At 42.7% G+C, this 18,768-nt stretch overlaps 2 protein-coding genes across 5 annotated transcripts in view; one reads left to right on the top strand and one right to left on the bottom strand.

Moving 5' to 3' along the window:
* SLC26A5 (solute carrier family 26 member 5) overlaps positions 1 to 8,419 on the top strand; it is a 32,250-nt gene extending 23,831 nt beyond the window's left edge. For all 4 annotated transcript variants that reach the window (XM_053405711.1, XM_053405712.1, XM_053405709.1 and 1 more), the window contains 6 exons: positions 972 to 1,041; positions 2,656 to 2,748; positions 3,607 to 3,717; positions 5,005 to 5,208; positions 6,347 to 6,401; positions 7,703 to 8,419. In XM_053405711.1, the coding sequence (XP_053261686.1) occupies positions 972 to 1,041; positions 2,656 to 2,748; positions 3,607 to 3,717; positions 5,005 to 5,208; positions 6,347 to 6,401; positions 7,703 to 7,848 (679 nt within the window). In that variant the 3' untranslated portion in view covers positions 7,849 to 8,419. The remainder of the gene's footprint in view (positions 1 to 971; positions 1,042 to 2,655; positions 2,749 to 3,606; positions 3,718 to 5,004; positions 5,209 to 6,346; positions 6,402 to 7,702) is intronic.
* Positions 8,420 to 8,982: 563 nt separating this feature from the next.
* Positions 8,983 to 18,069, bottom strand: PSMC2 (proteasome 26S subunit, ATPase 2). The gene is made up of 12 exons (XM_053405717.1): positions 17,917 to 18,069; positions 16,733 to 16,770; positions 16,072 to 16,153; positions 15,420 to 15,519; positions 14,746 to 14,877; positions 13,306 to 13,378; positions 13,066 to 13,161; positions 12,159 to 12,323; positions 11,342 to 11,429; positions 10,572 to 10,774; positions 9,364 to 9,460; positions 8,983 to 9,267 (listed from the first exon to the last, which is right to left on the bottom strand). The coding sequence occupies exons 1-12, from the start codon at positions 17,984 to 17,986 to the stop codon at positions 9,110 to 9,112; spliced, it is 1,302 nt and encodes a 433-aa protein (XP_053261692.1). The 5' UTR covers positions 17,987 to 18,069; the 3' UTR covers positions 8,983 to 9,109.
* Between the last annotated feature and the right edge of the window lie 699 nt (positions 18,070 to 18,768).

Here is an 18,768-nt window from a genome sequence, read left to right as displayed (position 1 = left end):
CAGGAAGAGTTCCTTGGAAAAGCAAACATTTGCGCAGTAGTATAAACGGCATCTGAATCTAAAATAATATTGTAAAACCTAAACTAAATAAAAGTAGTGAAGAGCCATAGCTTAATGGTAGGACATCTGCTTCGCATGCAGAAGGTCTTAGAGCTGGGAATGTCCCTAGTCTAAAACCCTGGAGACCCACTGCCCGTCAGTGTAGTCAGTAGTAAGCTAGATGGACCAATTGTCTTACTCAGTATGATGCAGTTTCCTATGCTGCTAAAGGTAACTCGGCATCGGCATCATCTGTTCTATCAAATTTCTCTAGATTGCTTTAAAAAACACAGGCCCGGCACTCAGTTTTCAACCCGTTTTATGCCTCAAGAACTGGAATTTCTGCTGATGCCTCTCTGTTCTGGCCTTTGATCAAGGCATTGCATCAGAAGAAACCTGTTGGGTTACTTTTGACTTCAGATCTGATCTTAAGTCCTAAAAACGAGGAGAGCATTTACAGCTCAAGCAGCCAATAAATGGCAAGTTGCAGCTTCTCTTTAGTGAGTCACACCCAAGAAACTACAAGCAATAAACTGTATAACAATATTCAGGATCTACGGAAGGGGTGGGGAGGCAGCAAAACTGTCTAAGCAGACCTTATTTGCAACTGACGTAATTTCCCAAATCTGATCCTCAGACAGAAAGCAGATTTGAAGTGTAGGAAGTGTCTATATGATTCCATGCACGTTGAAATAGGGTCCAAAATGTGCTGAAGTCGAAGTGTCGTTCTCCCTTCACGCCCCTCTTCAATTTTATTTCATAATATTTAATATACTGCTTGACTGTAAAACAAGAAACCTCAAAATAGTTTTCCTCTCACTGTTTCTGGATAATGGGCACCAGGCCTTTACCAAAGAGGTAAAGACATTAGTGGGAGGTTCTAACAGAGATTGCTTTTATAGCCTCTTAATACAGAGACTCTTTCTCTACAGTCCACAATACAGAATCCTCGGCCAGATTTCCGGTACAGACATTTACTGTGATATAGAAGAGTATGAAGAGGTAAGAGGGTGCTAAATCTCTTTATACCCCTTAAGAAGAAAGGAAAGTGCTCTCTTTGATTTAAGATGGAGGGGAGCAGTAACAAAGCCTTGGTTGGGAGTTGAATCTGAATCCCGTAGGACCCCATACTGAACATTAAGATCCATTCCTCCCAGTGCAAGCCCACCACATGGGGAGATGAGAGCAGGAATGCCAAATGGTTCTTTGGGAACTAGCAGCTGGGACATTTCTGGAGGGAGAAATAACCAGAGCCATGAGGCATGTTCAGAGATGAGACAGGAATGCAGTGTGTGTGTTCAGTAGTCATGCATGCCTGTTGGTGGGGAATCTTACCAGACTCCCCACCCCCGCTTGACTTAAGATCTCCGCCAGCTCCCCTGCTCTGATTTCTAGCAAGCTTCAGGCCTGTTCTACCCATGTAGAAGAAACAGGAGACTGAATCCTGAGGTGTTAGGAAGGACTAGCAATTTGAATGGCTTTAATAGTGGTTTAGAAAATTCCATGGAGGATAAGGCTGTGTTCTTCCTCCACTGTCAGAGGCACTATGTCCTTGAATGCTGGGAAGCGCAGTTTGAGGAATCAGTGCTGCATTCGGGTCCTGCTTCAAGTCTTCCTTCCCATAGGCATCTAGTTTTGGCCACTGGGAAAAGGGGATTCTGGCTTGGTCTGGCAGGGCTCTTTTCCCCCCCAACTGCATCACTTCATACTGTAGGTCAGTGGGAAATCAGTTTTTTGAATGCTCTCCAGCATTCTACTGACACAGCAGAAAGGCAGCTCGGCTGGAGCCTTTCTTTCTGAAGTATTAGTTTTTAATTGTTAGGAGGTTGTTGTTCTTTTTACTTGGGGGAGCATTCAAAACCTGGAATGCTCCACCTGCAGTTTGGAGTGGTTTAGTCTGGTTCTAGCACATCCTAGCACATCTTGTGAGACCCAGTCCAAATTCAAGGGCAGATAGCAACAGTCTTGGAAGCAGAAGTCAAGGTCAGAGCAGAGGTGAGGTATTTCAAATCAGTTTCTTCTTTCAGATATCGTAAGATTTTTGTGCTCTTAATAGATGTGAGTGGGTGTTTAGACTGACATCTTCCCGTATGAGGCTGAAGTGATATAGTCCCTCCATGGCAGCTCCAGCACAATGTATAAGTCTACCCAAAGGCACTACTAAAGGGATCTTTAAGCCTGTCCTCCTTCATTGGGACAGGTACTGTCCCAGGTGAGATTCCAAGGCCAATTCCCGTCAAGTAGGTCACTTATTCCAAAATGGTAGTTTGATGATGTGATGCGCTTGGGGTGCCAGAAAGAAGGGTTTGAAATGGCTCATTGAGGCAACATGTAGACTGATGGATCCTCTTTGCAGGAAGCAAGGAAATAGGGAGCCAGAGGAACAAAATGTGTTAGTGGGGTGGGATAGATCACCACAAAAATCTCCTTTGAGTTTAATCTTGTGCTTTCCCACCTCCGCCTATTCCCATGTGTACTATATGACCCCTGGGCAGCATGTTCCGGCATGATGGACAATATGTACTTAACCTCTAATGACTATATATTTTATATTGCTATATAAACAAGTTGAGGAAGACATGCTTTCTTTATTAAAAGAATCTCTTCTTTTCTTAGGTGAAAGAATGCCCTGGAATCAAAATATTCCAGGCAAATGCATCGCTCTATTTTGCTAATAGTGATTTATATATCAATGCACTGAAGAAAAAGGTGAGGAACAGCAATTCATTTCTACTCTCTATCCTATTGAAAAATGCTAAACACTGCCATTTCACACTGCAGGGAATTACATATTTGACTACTCCCCTGTCTAAAAAGGAAAAATAAATCTATGTACAGACAATACTTGGATTCTAGACCAATGTAATTTCAATATGCTGGCTTTGTACAGAAAGGGTGGTGTTTGTTTCTTAGACATGGGAACACTGATTCCGTTCAACCATTCTGGTTTTTCACCCGTAGTCTGAGAAGGTATAACCCATCAACAGAGTTATGTGAGTTTTCTGATGAAGTGTTTCATCTCTAAGCCACCCATGTCACATCTGGGTGTGTTAGGAAAGCCTTCTGTCTCAGCCAGCCTGAGCTAAGAATAGTTGGGTTAGTTGTTGAAGCATTTGAACATAGCTCCATTCTCAAGCATGAATTTGTGTCTTGTTTTGATTCTTACCCCACACATACACAGAATCTAATTTGACACACTTAATTCTCTTACACCCCAAATCAGGTGGGGTAGTGATATTGGAAGCTCAAGGAATGTTACTGTAATAGGTGGTGCTTGTTAAAACCAAATAAAAGCTCTGTTTTCTAGTATTCCCAGCCCCCCTTTTCTCTGTCCTAAATAGCAGTTCCATTAAAAAGAGTCTTTCCATTGTAAATTCACCAATTTGGCAAGTGAATTCATTTTACTTCTTTAATAGCTGCTGAAAGGTGACCTTTTAAAAGGCAAACAAAGAGTCCTGCAGCACCTTAAAGGGTTATGAATGTTGTTAGGGCAAAACCCATGGCTTGGTTACCACTTTACAAAGATGAATCTTCTCTGGGGGTTTTTTTGCCTTGTTTCTGCTATAGACTGGTGTTGATCCCTGTGCAGTCTTGGCAGCAAGGAAGAAAGCCCAGAAAAGGCACAGAAAGGAACTGAAGAACCTTCATGAACAAAAGAAAACAGCAGTCCTGAAAGTGGTAAGCCTTGCAAGTGTTTCCTGGCACAGGCTCTGGCTCCTCCCTAGCAGTGATTTAATAAATCGAGAACCAGCTTTCTCTTCTTGCAAAGCATTAATTTCCCCCTCCTGCAGCTAACCGAAATGTCTGCTGTCTTTGCCTAATGTTAGTTGGGTTTCCAGTTTGCCTGGATCTGAAATAATGGTTTGTACGGAAACCTGGTTAGTATTAACCATGGTTGAGATCAATGTTGGCGTTTTACTTAATCGGTGGGAAGGAAGGAAATTCATTTAAGAGAAGGGTCAGATGAAGGAGTATCATGTTCTTGAGGCTGGTGCTATTTTTGAGCTATGCATAGGCTATGTTTTGATAGTTGGCTACCCTTATCCAGTACTATGCATGATTTTTACAAGGGTGTCAGTGCAATAGGAACATAAAGGTGTGTGTTTAGTGCAGCTGAGGCCATTTGATTGACAATTTTGCATTTCCTTTATGAGGGAGGAAATACTCAGGAATCAAATGGGTTTGTTTCAAGTCCATTACGACATGCAGCATGTGAGCAGCAGTTTGCCTTAATAGAATCCCTGTTAAATACAAACATTGGGATTTGGGGAGAGTGCTGGTGACATGTGATATGAATAGGGAGCAAGATGTGGATCAAAACTAGCTGTTACTTTTGTTGCCTGACCACACTTCCTCCTTGTGGTGCAGAATGAAACTGCTGCACCAAGAGAGTTGCCATCATTGTTCCTCCTGCTGATCTCACAAAAGAAGCTTTTACTGTTCCAGAGAGGCACACAAAAACAAAGAATGACTGGAGAATTATGTTTTAGATTGACTTGTTTTAGAATGAGGATGTCCGAAGGGCAGATTCACACACCCACTTAACCACACTGACCCTATCTCCCTCCAAAGCCTCTCCTTTTAAACTCTCCCTCCTGGAACCACAGCCAATCAGAGGCTGCCATTCTGTAACCATTTGCTAGTAGGAGAAAAAAGTAAAAAGAAACACTTGTGGAACCAACTTTTCCATCACAACATGTGTCCTTATATAGTAACACTGATACTTGTCCTTTGATATTTCCTAATTTGTATGTAAACAATGAGCTCTCTCTAGATAAATATTTACATAGAGTCAACCCTTTACATTCATTTACACAGAGAACAAGTGTGCATGTGGAACTGTTGTTGTTGTTGTTGTTGTTTATGTAGAGTTAATATGACATCCTGTGCTGATTGTAGGAACTATTGATTGAAAGAAGCAAAAACCTATACTTAAGTCTGGTGTTTATTTATCTTTTGTGAAAGACAAACTACACAGAGAACAGTGTGAAACATGAAGTAATGAATGACGAACTGCCGCTCAACGGAAAGTTCTCTGCAGCTACGCAGGACTCCTCTCCCGATGAGCTCGAGCGCTTTATGGAGCCAGTGACCAACATTCACACAATCATTTTGGATTGTTCACCTGTGAACTTCGTGGATTCAGTTGGAGTCAAAGCCCTAAATTCAGTACGTGGCATCTTATCTCATTGCCATATCCTACACTTAATACCTTGCTACCAGAATACCTTTTGCTGCTTTAAGGCACACATCAAAGACAAAGTTTCATGCATCCATGTACCAAGCAAAGGGAGCTCTCTTGCACAAGACCGTGCACAGCTCACGTCCATTTCAAAGAGGCTTGCACAGAAGAGATTCCTGCTGTCTTAGGCCTCAAAACAGGGTGGGAGGATCTGTGGCCTTCCAAGTGTCACTGGTCAGCCAGTAATCAAATATGATGGGAGTTGCAGTCCAGCAAAATCTGGGGGGCCACAGGCTCCCTAGCTATTTAGGCTGCAATCCTGTAGACACTTAACCTGAGATTAAGTCCCATTCAATTTGAAAGGACTTAACTTCAGCATAGGCATAATAATAATAATAATTTATTATTTATACCCCGCCCATCTGGCTGGGCCTCCCCAGCCACTCTGGGCGGCTTCCATAAAAACCAAAAATACAGTAAAATATCACACGTTAAAAACTTCCCTGAACAGGGCTGCCTTAAGATGTCTTCTGAATGTCAGGTAGTTGTTTATCTCTTTGACATCTGCTGGAAGGGCGTTCCACAGGGCGGGCGCCACTACCAAGAAGGCCCTCTGCCTGGTTCCCTGTAGCTTTGCTTCTCGCAGGGAGGGAACCGCCAGAAGGCCCTTGGCGCTGGACCTCAGCGTCCGGGCAGAATGATGGGGGTGGAGACGCTCCTTCAGGTATACTGGACCGAGGCCATTTAGGGCTTTAAAGGTCAGCACCAACACTTTGAATTGTGCTCAGAAACGTACTGGGAGCCAGTGTAGGTCTTTCAAGACCGGTGTTATATGGTCTCGGCGGCCGCCCCCAGTCACCAGTCTAGCTGCTGCATTCTGGATTAGTTGTAGTTTCCGAGTCACCTTCAAAGGTAGCCCCACGTAGAGTGCATTGCAGTAGTCCAAGCGGGAAATCCTTTGCATGCAAAGGATTGCACTTCTAAGCACTGTACTCCTTGCCTCCAAATTTCTCCCTTGGTATTTTTAGAATAACTGCTCAATTTTAAAAGGGCATGTGTATGTTATGACAATGACTTTTAAAATACAAATATATTAACTGCAAATTAATTTCTGCACTGTTGTAGATCATAAGAGAGTATGAAGAAATAGGAGTTTCAGTGTATATCAGCGGCTGCAATGGTAAGCCTGTTTGACAGCTGGAAATCATGGACTTGCTGTGGTCACTTTTGACCCCCACCCCCACCCCATCTAGCCTTGCATGATCTAATCTAACTGGCAGCAGCTCTCTAAGGCCTGAGGCAAATATTGGTCTACTGCCTGATTGTACATAGCAAAGATGCTAAAAACATGCTGTGTTAGTGATGTGTGGCTTCCTGATCAACCCCATATCATACAAGCTATGCCTGTCTCTCCTTTCTGCCTGAAGTGCAGATAAAGTGACTGTAACACCAGCAAATTCAGCTAAAGAACAACAGGAGAAAGTGCTAATGTAAATCCTAGCAACCTACAACTGTTGAAGATAAACCCAAGGAATGAGATACTTGGTCCTTACCTGTGTAACTGTTGGCATTTTTGAAGAAAGAGGAGAGGATCTTGTTAGTTGGTTAACACACTAGTTTCTGTTAAAAGAACAGCCTGGAGGCTGTATGGAGCCCTGGGACTTTTGATCCCCTTTTATCCAGCTGGTTTTTAAACTCAGCAGTGCCCTCAGTGTGCCCAAAGGTGCTCTCTGGCTTGCAGTCTTTCTCTGAAGTTTTTCACCACACTATGGGTGATGCTGCATCCAATCTGTATGCATGTTGGACTACTACTTGAACTTTTCTGTAAGAGTGCTCAAATTCAGTATTCAAAATAAGTTCAGGCATTTTGCACACATTTGTTTTGCTGCAGACTCTCGAGGGTGCTTGAACGGACACACAAACACCTCTTCACAGCCATGGGAGTTAGAAATGGTGTCTTAAAATATCACAATATTTGGGGCCACGTCCAATACTGCAACACCAATGAAGCCACCGACTTCAGGGCATGGAGCAAAGCTTCCTATTCCTCTCTTGCCTCCTCCCTCTTCTGCTCCCTTAAAATTGGCTCTGGAGACTTGCAGGAGGCACCAGAGCAGATTTTGACACTTACTCCCACCATGAGCTCCATAAATCTGTTCTGGGGATTCCCCCAAGCCTCCAGAGCAGATAATGGGAGGGTGTGAAGTTCCATTGTGCCAGTGGACATCCTTGTGTTGATGAAACTAGTTAGCTGAATGCCGCTCAGTTTCCCCCTCATACTGGGACTATATAAATACAGCCGTAGCTCCTATATTGCACCCGGAACTAAGCACACACCACCCATTGTATGCACTGTTCCTCCTCCACAGGTGTGTGTGCTTTTGCATAGGTAAGCTACTTAGTCAGATCACAGCAACAACAAAAAGAGGCTGTACAATTTTACACACCCACACCTCTTAAAGCTTTTTCTTTTCTACCTAGGATCGGTTGTGGAGAACCTTGCTAGACTACATTTCTTTGACAAAGCTGCTTGCAGAGACTTGCTGTTTCCCAGTACCCATGATGCTGTCCTCTTCAGCCAACTGAAAGGCCTCTCAGCCTCGCAGACTCCTGTAGATGTGGTGTGAACACCTGCATCATAAATTGTATGGTGGTGCATTGATTAAATTCCAAGGGCTTCTCTTTAATACTTAATTTGCACAGATTATACAGCGCCTAAGATTAGCCAGTCTTACGGGTATGTGACACAGTAGTAGGGCCGCCTTGTTTTCTGCCAGAATGCTCTCTGAAGAATTTGAAGCCTTAATACTTTCAAAAATTGAAGTCAGGTATAGCCTGAACTGGTTTGTATAAAAAAGAAGACTCGTGTATTTTCCTGAAAGCATCCTAAAATATTTGGGAGTTTCTTTTTTGTTGTTGTTCAGAAATGTGCCAGCAGATGAGATATTGCACTACATGGATATTTTTAGCACTGTGGATTACCGAAAAGAGTACAGATGATGCAGCAAGCCTGGGAGACATGGACTGCTTGCTACTTTCCTTTGACGCTTTATTGTGGAGGCATTGTTGTAAAATGTATTCTTGTACCATCTACTGAAGAATTGCACTGTACAATATCTTTCAAGTGTTCAGCACTGGCTTTCAAAACTACATTTTATGTAGTCAATTTTAAAAATCCCATAAAAGCCATTTTTTGCAGCTTGTGCTAAGTTCTTCCATTTCCCTTCTGCTTATTTTTAGATGTTATGGTAGTCAAGATAGATATGCACCTATGTGACACTTTGATGGTGCCTATCTATTAGGTTAAAGGTTTTGTGACCTGAGACAGTAATAGACATTAATGGCAATTATTCTTTTTTAAAAAGGGGGGTCAGTGATCTAGTCTGATTAAGCATATTGTTATGGTAATTCAAGTGTATAATGAAAAACCTTTTTACAGATTTCCTCCTAAATGACACCAAAATCTGATACAAAAAGGCACTGTGGGGCACTGTAAAAAACGGGGGTTTCACTGCAAAATGACTCCCTTGAAACTGGTGCCAAAGTTTTGGAATCTCAAATGTTGGGGTTTGTTATTAACGAAGGTAACATGTACTCCACTTTCAATGAGGTAGTTACTGATTTCACAGTGCTGTACAGGGTATGTCCCACTCAAAAGCTTGTAGAAAGGAAGAGGTGCTCCCAAACAGAGTTCATTAGATCTAGGAAGGGTAATATGCAGTTAAACATTTTTACTGAATATCATAAGGAACCACACCATGTAACTTGGAATATTCCATTTATTTCTACTAGTCCAACTATGTTACACCACACACACGAACTAGAACTTTTGATATTACTCTGCGTAGTATTAGCCATATGAAGGAGATCTCTCAGTGGTATCTAGAATCAGTTGTAAGTCATATAGCGAGGTGTAGCACTGAATTTGGCATATGACTTGATTACTTTGTTCACAGCTTCCAAGAAGTCCTTTTCAGTGGCAATCTTTCTCCTTGCTCTGATGGCGAACATACCTGCCTCTGTACACACACTTCGAATTTCAGCACCTTGCAAGGAAGAATAGTGGATGTAAAAACAATCTGAAATAACTATCAGCACCACCAAAGAGAGAGAGAGAACAAGAACTATGATGTTTGACTTACCAGTGCTGTTAGGGCACAGTCGAGCTAGCAACTCAAATCTTATGTCTCTTTCAACACTCATTGAACGGGCATGAATCTTGAAGATGTGAGTTCGTCCCTAAAAAAACAACCACAGCTAGACTGAGCATAAGGGCTTCATCCCCTTGTTGCCATCTACACATCAGTGTTGGGAAGGCCAAAGACAAAGAGTCAGCAGGGCAACAGATGTGACTCGTAATTTGGTAGATGTTACATTCAAGCCACACCACCCTCCACCCATTCAAGCAAGGGACGTTGTCCCAGTTCAGAAACACATTCCAGTCAAGCAAAAAGCACTTGAGGGTACAGAGCAGGACCAGTGGCCTGGGGAAACTCCAGAGGGCCAAAAAGAGAGGCCTGGGGAGCTGCTTGATATTCCACATTGCTGATGTCTAGTGATGCACCTGGGAGTAAAGCAGTTGTTCAGCCAATATGATTTGTCCTTTGAAGGGACAACAATGGGGGAATGCATCCTTAGGCTACTGTTGAGGCTCCAGCACTTTGGAAAGGTCCAGAGCTGCTGTTCTGCAACCACCTCCTTGCCCACCAACCTCCACTAATCGCTTATCTGCCCCTTCTCCAGAAGAAGAAGGCAGGTGAGTGAGCAGAAGGCAGCAGCTGCTCAACAGATCATGGGTTCAAGCCCCAGAGCCAAATGTTGGGTGAAAGATTTCTGCAATGCAGGAAATTGGACTAGATGATCTTCGTGGACCTTTCAAACTCTACAATTCTATGAAATAAAAACCTGCACTTTCCCTTAAGGCGTCATACTTTCCTATTGCCTATGCTGTAGTCCATGTCACCCCCTCAGAACAACAGGAAGTGCAGACAGAATCCTGTGGCATCTTCAAGACAAGCACAGCACAGTACGACCTTTTGTGGGCTGGACTACAATGTTAGTTTCCTTTTTGTTAACTGCTACAACACAGAGTTACTCTTTTGGAATTTGTCATTAGACAGAAGCACCAGGTCAAATACATAATTTGAAATTGTCTAGACAGACAGGAAAGGTCTAAAATTGCCCACCAGAATCCTTTTGACAAGAGAGAATCAGCTGTGGTACAAAATGACTATTTGATCAAATCCATTTTCTGAGAGCTAATAGAAAAAATTATCACCTTCAGTCCTTCAAGTTCTAATAAATGTGTTCTTATTGACTTCGTTTAGTATCAAAATAAAATTAGTCTAACCTCCAGATCTGGCAGGCTAAATTCTATTTTTCTATCCAGTCTTCCAGGCCTCATCAGTGCTGGATCCAAAGTATCAGGTCTGTTGGTTGCCATCAGTACTTTAATGTTGCCTCTTGGATCAAAGCCATCAAGCTGGTTTATCAATTCTAGCATAGTGCGCTGGACTTCATTGTCCCCTCCAGCCCCATCATCAAAGCGAGCCCCTAGAGAGAGACAGCAGGAGAAACACATAAGGCACCCTCGTTAACTGTACCCCCAAAACAAGAAAATGCAATTCATGTGTACTCCCTTACCATGTTATCTATGGCTATTGAAGTAAATCAAAATATCACATTCTTTTTTTTAAAAAAGGACACTACTAGGATATACTTTTGTTAAATACTTTTCCTTGTCCTTTGCTGGTGGTACAGAGACCAGCATGAAGTAGCACAGCAGAGAGGCCAAATATCAAGTTGCTTCTGCCATTCTATTACCTAATCATCTCCCAAACGGACTAACCTGACATAGAGAAAGGGGACCTGGTCTGAACGATAAATTCACCTATGCTTTAATGTGAGCAGTGTGGTAGACCACACTTACTAACTTCCCTGTTCCTGCTGTTGCTGCACCAGATAGAAAAACAAGCCAGGGTGTGGCTTGTTGTTATGTAAAAACTCGAGCTAGTGGTTTGTTTCTCTCCAAACGCACCATGAGTGCTAAGCCAAGAATAAAGAAAGAATAAAGAGTTGTAGTCCAGTTTCAGAAGGGCACTGATGTAAGGTGATACCAACCTCCAATAGCATCAATTTCATCAAAGAAGATAAGGCAAGCTTTTTTTGTTCTGGCCATTTCAAAGAGTTCCCGAACCATTCGAGCACCCTATAAAAAGACACAGATGATTTACTTTCATATAAAGCCAACTGTCACTTGAGTTAAGAGTATTTAAAGTAAATATTAAAACTTCCAAATGAATCTACAGAACCAAGAGGTACAGTGGTGCCCCGTAAGACGAATGCCTCGCAAGACGAAAAACTCGCTAGACGAAAGGGTTTTCCGTTTTTTGAGTCGTTCCGCAAGACGAATTTCCCTATGGGCTTGCTTCGCAAGACGAAACGTCTTGCGAGTTTGTTTCCTTTTTCTTAAAGCCGCTAAGCCGTTAATAGCCGCTAAGCCGCTAATAGCCGTGCTTCGCAAGACGAAAAAACCGCAAGACGAAGAGACTCGCGGAACGGATTAATTTCGTCTTGCGAGGCACCACTGTAAAACTGTGCTCGTTATGGGACATCATTTTAGTTGCAGTTCTTTCCAGGACACAACTGGTGCCTGGCTGTCCCAACTCATGAGAATAGCCTACTGTACATCATACAGAATCTCACATACCCTACATAAAAAGACAGGCTTCAGATTCTATATGACCCAAACTGCCAGAGGAGTACACAAATACATAAAGAGTCCAGGTTTCTAATCATACTGCATAATATTAAGGCAAAGACTCTCATCCTCCTCTGCAGGAAAACTTAGATTATTTAAAGTATAGTTTGAGCAGGCTTTCTGGAAACTTGACCTCCCCTGGTACAGATGCACAGACATGCTCCCTCTTTTCCTTACCTCTCCTACGTATTTCTGCACCAGCTCAGATCCAATCACTCGGATGAAGCAGGCATCAGTCCTATTAGCAACAGCACGAGCACAGAGAGTTTTCCCTGTCCCCGGCGGGCCAAAGAGAAGCACTCCTTTAGGGGGCTCGATCCCCAGATTGACAAATCGTTCTGGCTGTAGTGGTAGGGAGACAGTAAGTTTAAAAGTTGCACAGACAGGATGAAACGCAGTATCTTTCCCTGGCCCTAGACTGGACCCAGGGGCAGTCAAAGCCCTGCAGGAGCCCAAGTTTGCCACAGCAGTACAATTTTAGTATTATCAATGAACTGTCAGGAAATCTTTCATTTTAAAAGTAGTGCACAAGTCAAGAAGGGACCGAGTGGCAAGAAAGCTGTGCAGCGCTGTGTAACAAGAGAGTCGGTGCAAAGCCAATAGGAAGGCACTGAAGCTTCAATAATGCAAGCAGATAAAGACATTTTCCATTGCCATTCCCTTTCTTCAAGCTTCCAATGGTACATGCTCCCTGCAATTTCACAAAGACAGCACTGCCCTATTCAAGCAGTCAGCTTGATCACGGGAGGATACTAACAGGGTAGCATCTCTCTGAATCCCTAATACTATTGTGACAGACGACAAAAGGGCATTGTTTTGTGCCCCACTTGTGGCAGCCTAGAAGAGGAATTTCCAAAACAGTGGACTAGATGAGGTTTTGTCAGATCTAACGAAGAAATTCATACTTTCCTCGAAAGGTGAACAAAAGGAGCATCTTAAATATTGACAATTGAAACGTAAATCGATTTAAAAGCCTTTTGACTACTGAATAATTTAGATTCTTGCGGTATATGCAATTAGCCCTTGAAAGCTGTAAGAGGAAATAAATCAGCAGATCACACACACCTTTTATTATAATACTTACATGAAGCAGGGGTGTTTCCACCACCTCTCTTAGCTTCTCAATCTGTTCTTTACAACCTCCAACATCACTGTAGGTGACATCAGGCTTTTCCTCTACCTTTGTAACAAAACAGATGTGCATACATCTTTGTTATTTGCAATAACGTGTTTTTTTAACAGATCTTATGAAATAAGAAGAGCAGGTTACAATGAAGTCAGATTACAAAGGTAAACAAAGGCCAATAGTAATAAGAGTTCTTACCTGCATCATAGTAACAGTTGGATCAATCTTTGGAGGCAGAGGGATATGAATCTGATACTTGTTTCTGTCAACACTGCAGAAATAGAATACAAATGCATATTAGCTCCACAGGGGCAAACTCTCCCTTCATAAGGGGGTCTGGCAAAAGCATTCTTCAACCACAGCAGAGTGCATAGACTGCAGCCACAGAGATGTAAAGGCTTTTCTCCATTTGATATTGGTGAGGCTGGTTACATAGTGAGGGCGAGGGGTCGGAATGGGTAGCTTGGAATACTAAGGGACACATTTGGATAGACAGGTATGTCATGTGGCACCACAGAAACATATTGAAGGAATCCAGGTGGAGGGACAACTTGTCCCACCCTCTCTCCAGGGAACTTTGTGCCTCGTATTTTATCACAGCTCAGATGTGAACATTTTATTTACATTCTGCAGGTAAGGCATTTTACAACCAAACAGTACTCTAGAAGAATACAAGACCAAACTCCACTTTCGTATCATGTTCGGCTTATAATCAAGTTTTCCCCGTGGGTGCTGGGTTCAATGCTGACCTTGTCTGGTGCCTTGTATCAAGTGATCACACTCTGCAGATGGTCTGAAATCAAAACTTGTCCACTTTTAGCTGGATTAAGCCTCAAGTGCCATTTAGTCCAGGCCCTTGAACAGAATCTGCTATTATCAGTTGGTCCCTAACTGGCATTTTGACATTTAAAGCTTTACATGATAGAGACCCTGTTTATCTGATGCCTCCTCTCCTCTATCCCATGCAGTAAGAGCTTCTGATGAGACGTTCTTTCAAGAAGCCCCAGTGTCTGAAGGCAGGATCCAGAGCCTTCTCCGCGATAGTATCCCAGTTGTGAAATTTCCTGTCTAGGGATAAGGCACTCTCTATGTTCTCCATTCTTGTTCTCTTTTAGAAGGCAGCCAAAGATTATTTTCTTTCAGAAAATGTTTGTTGACTTGTACTCTCATTTTCATCTGGGAATTATTAAAATCCTTACGTATGATGTTGATATTGTTTTGTGTTCCATTTTATGAGCTTGTTGTATTTTACTCTACAATTTTTTTCTATTATAAACCTCTCAGGGAACTTTGTTATGCAGCAATATAAGAAAATATTATTTCAGTTTCCAGTCCCAAATCCAATGTGCTGGCTCACTGGATGTTAGACTGGCCCCTTGCATGTATTTTAGGCAGCCAATCAAAGATGTTTATACTGCTTGAAAACTATTTCACTTCTTCTACCATGGCTTGTTTGAATGCATTCCATCTTTTAATTGCACTGTGCTATTGTAAACCACCTTGGGAGCCCTGTTTAGGGCAGGAAGGCAACATATATACATTTTGCTATAAATATAAATGTGCATTCAATCCTCTAGACTCGATGACTAAGTCAAGTAACTCAAACTAAGAACAGTAAAAATATTGGTATCAACTCACCCAACTCTCATCCCTTCTTCAATGTCGGTGGGTGCCACCTGATCACTAAGATCAACCACAAATTTGGCAAACTGCTTCACATTGATAATGTACTTCGGATCCTCAGAATCTGCATTGATTATCTTGGTGCATCTAACCAGAAGAGAAAAGTAATTAAACAAGCAATCTGTGAGCAAATGAGGGTTTAATGTGCCTGACAGCCAAGTGTCATTCGAAGTCCAGGTTTCTTGAAGAACTTACAGGAAGGCTAAATTTCTGCTGCCCTTGCCTAGCTAACCATAACTAAAAACTCTTCCTTCTACCATATTTCTTTTTCTCCCTAAAACTTAAATAATCATGAACAGCATGAGAAGTGGCACTTTAAATATCCAACTAAAGACTGCTTTCAGTGTAACCCACCCCACCCCCAGGGATTTAAAACACCCGGGCCTTAAGATACGATGTCAGAATGAAACATTAAATTAAAGCTCCTAGGAAACAGATAGATGCAAATAGCAAAGTTTTAATATTTATGTTGTAGCATAACTCCATATGTTATACTGGAAAGGACTCTATGTTACTTGTTTGCAACAGGGATTGCACATTACATGTGGAGGATAGAAGCAGCGGCTATAATGCTATGCATTTTTATAACTATTTGCTCCTATGGCTGACCAGATAAAGTATCTGCATACCTTGCCACTTGCAGTGGCTGCTCACTTTGAAGAGTTTGCTTATCTGCAGCGAGATCCCAGAGAGCAGGGGGAGCCAAGCCAGTGTCTGATTCCTTAATACCTAAAAAACAAAAGCAGAAAAACCACTTGCTTTGCCACTCAGGTCAATGCTGTGCTATATATTCAAGCACTAGCTTGCTTCAATTAGTTTCAGCAGCAAATGCAACATAAACATAACAAATGCAACATAAACATGACTCTGCCACTTGCATCAATGCTATGTAATACTCAACAGGTTTGCAAACCTTCCTGGGGGAGCATTTTAGGAGATTTAAACTGGGGACTTTTAGGTCCCAGTCTTAACAATTACACCACACTAGATATTCAATTGTACATTGGTTATCCTTTTCCATGTCAGCTTCAACATCCCAATTGTTAAAATTAAGCCGCTCTCTGTATCTGACAGCATCTCCTCTCTCATATTTCCCCTTTCTCTCTGCCCATGAAGGTTTCTTTGTTTTCAGTTCCTTTGTTTTGTTCAACAACCCTTCCTATTTGGAGTTTTTCGTGGGAGTGAGCAGTAATGAACCACAGGCCCATATGCTCCATAACTGAAAGGGCAAGACTAAAATGGAAAAGATATATGCTTTCAATGAACCCTAAAATGACATACCCGTGAGCTCATTGATTTTCTTAAGCAGCTGCTGGATGTCATCTTCGACTTGCTTGATCTGCCTCGAGTATGTACTCTGGCCCTGGATTAGAAAAAGTAAGGCAGACTGGTGGATATATGAATGGGACTTGAACAGATACTTCCCAAATGCAGACCTATGAACAGATAAACCTTATTAATCAGGCCACTGGTCAATCTAGCTTGGTAGTAGGCACTGCAGTTCTGCAAAGTTTCAAGCAAATGTTGAATTTTGTCAGATCTTGTTAATCGTGAGATATGAATCCTTACACAGCTCTTTGCAAATAAGACACATATTTACTCAAGTCAAATTGGCTCAGCAATCTGCAATTTTCATCTTCTCACCAAACCACACATGAAACTGTAATATTTAGGCTTTTGATTTGCTTATTCCAAATTGGGTTTTGTTTTGAGGTGCTGTTACTTTAGATGAAAGTGAAATCTTCCAGCTGAAGAAGCAAAACTCACAAATTTATGCATATTTACTTAGAACTAAAGCCTGCTATTTTCAGTGAGGCTTACTCTAAGTATGTCTTTTAGGACTGTTTACTCCTCCCAGTTGGTTAATGTAGATGTTTCCCAAACATTCCAATATTACTAGTTTTTTTTTAATTTTGAAGCTGTAACTGCAACAAATACTTACATAGGTTTTCAACAAAGCAATATCACCTTCATCCAAAGCTGAAAGACACACAACACAGATCATATTAAAAAGTGAAACAACCATGTTTTGTACTACTTCCCACCAACAGTCTGAAGACATGACTTTTCTGTTTTATTATTTGCAAAAATGTATGTACTGCCAACATTAAACTATATATGGTGGTAAGCAGCAGATAAGTAAAAATACAAAAATACAATTCTACCCATAAAATAAACACATCACAAACTGGTACATCAAATTAATACATCAACACAGTTGCATCACATCAGGCAAAGCCTGAGTGAACAGGTGAATGTTAAGCAGGTGCCTAAATGCCAATATCATGTAGACATCTACCTGATGTCCAGCAGAAGCACATGTCAAAGGGAAGGAGTTGTCACACTAAAGGCTCTGATCTTAGTGAACATAACCAACTTTGGGAGCATATGGCCCCATGGAGTGCCTCTCCCAAGGACTGAAGTGACTGGGAAGGGTGTATAATGTATAGCTTTCCCAAAGATAACCTGGTCCCAAGTTGTTCAGGGCTTCATATGCCAATAATAAGTCCTTAAATTTGGCTGGGCAGCCTAACAGCAGCCAGTGCCACAATTTAGCCACATTAGTAATATGGGGCTAACAAGAACAACAGAGCCTACAGGGTTAGAAGATGCAGCAAGCTTGTTTTCTCCTGCTCCAGAGGACCCAAACCAATTTATTCAAGTTACAAGAAATGAGATTCCGACTCAACATTAGGAAGAACTTTCTGACTGTAAGAGCTGTTTGACAGTGGACCGGTCTCCCTCGGGAGGTTGTCAGCTTTCCTTCACTGGGGGTTTTTAAGCAGAGGGTGGATGGCCCTCTGTCCTAGATGCTTTAGCTGAAATTCCTGCATTGCAGGGGGTTGGACTGGATGACCCTCAGGTTCCCTTCCAACTCTAAGATTCCATGATTCTACGTTTAACGTAGGGAGGCAAGATTTTAAATTAAATTGAATTCGTACACCGCCCTTCATCTGCAGACCCAAAACATCTGCAGGGTACCAGGGTTTGGGGGGGGAGAGAAGGGAGGGGGCGCAAATGAGCAGAGGGGCATCCGAGAGGCACGCATGCGCACTGGAACCCCAACGGGCGACCAGGGACTGGGTGTCAGGGGGCTTTTCTTTTCCGCAGCATCCCCCGGCTCACCGCGGATGGGTTTGTCCTCCTTCTCCTCCTCTTTGGTTTTGCGCTGGTCGGTTCCCAGGTAATCCGGCATCGTGTCTTCCCCTCAGAGCTTCCGACCGCGGAGACTCCTGCTACCGGCGGCTGCTACTGCGCATGCGCATTACGCATTACGCAGCATCTCCGAGCTTCTTCCTTCCGGGACTGAACAGGAAATACATCATGAGCATTTCCTGCCGCCGCCGGAAAAGGCCCCTCTCCACACGGGGGTGGAGGAATAGGTCCTGGAGCGGCTCTGTAATCCACATAGAGATGCGGGGGAAGTTTAAAGCGGTGCACAGCCGGATCTTCCGTCTCGAATGGGCAGAAAAAGTTTAATGCGCGTTTCCACAAATCTCACCCTCCCGAGACACAGCGTGCAGAATCTTTTGGCCAACGAAGGGCTTGAACCCTGAGATGAAGAGCATCGTGTTTTTTCTACTGACTGGGCTAAATCTCTTCAGAGATATCATCCCCCCCCAAAAAAACCCCACTTCTGACATTCAGGACTGCCTGGGGCTTTGTTTTCTTTGCTGTTCCCAGGAACAAACCACTTTTTCTTGTGGCCTTTTTGTCGCTTGTAGAGAAAAGCAGATCTGAAATGTTTATTTGCGTCTGTATCTGCGGCCCTCAGTCCTTCAAGCGGGAAGGTCTCCCTAGCGGCTCACCAAAAAATCCCTGTGCGCAGTTTAATAAAAACACAAAACTTTAATTCTCTACAACATGTAAGATGGCAGGGACGTTCCTTTCGTTTAAAAAGGAGGGCGGGGGAGAGAGACAGCGAGGCCTGCGGCGGAACCTCTCCGTCGCGCTCCCAGGCGAGGCGGAAGACAGGAA

The sequence above is a fragment of the Podarcis raffonei genome, chromosome 10 (assembly GCF_027172205.1).
Source record: "Podarcis raffonei isolate rPodRaf1 chromosome 10, rPodRaf1.pri, whole genome shotgun sequence".
NCBI classification, from domain to species: Eukaryota; Metazoa; Chordata; class Lepidosauria; order Squamata; family Lacertidae; genus Podarcis; species Podarcis raffonei.
The sequence above is the reverse complement of the archived record's forward strand: the minus strand, read 5'-3'. Positions and strand labels throughout refer to the sequence as shown.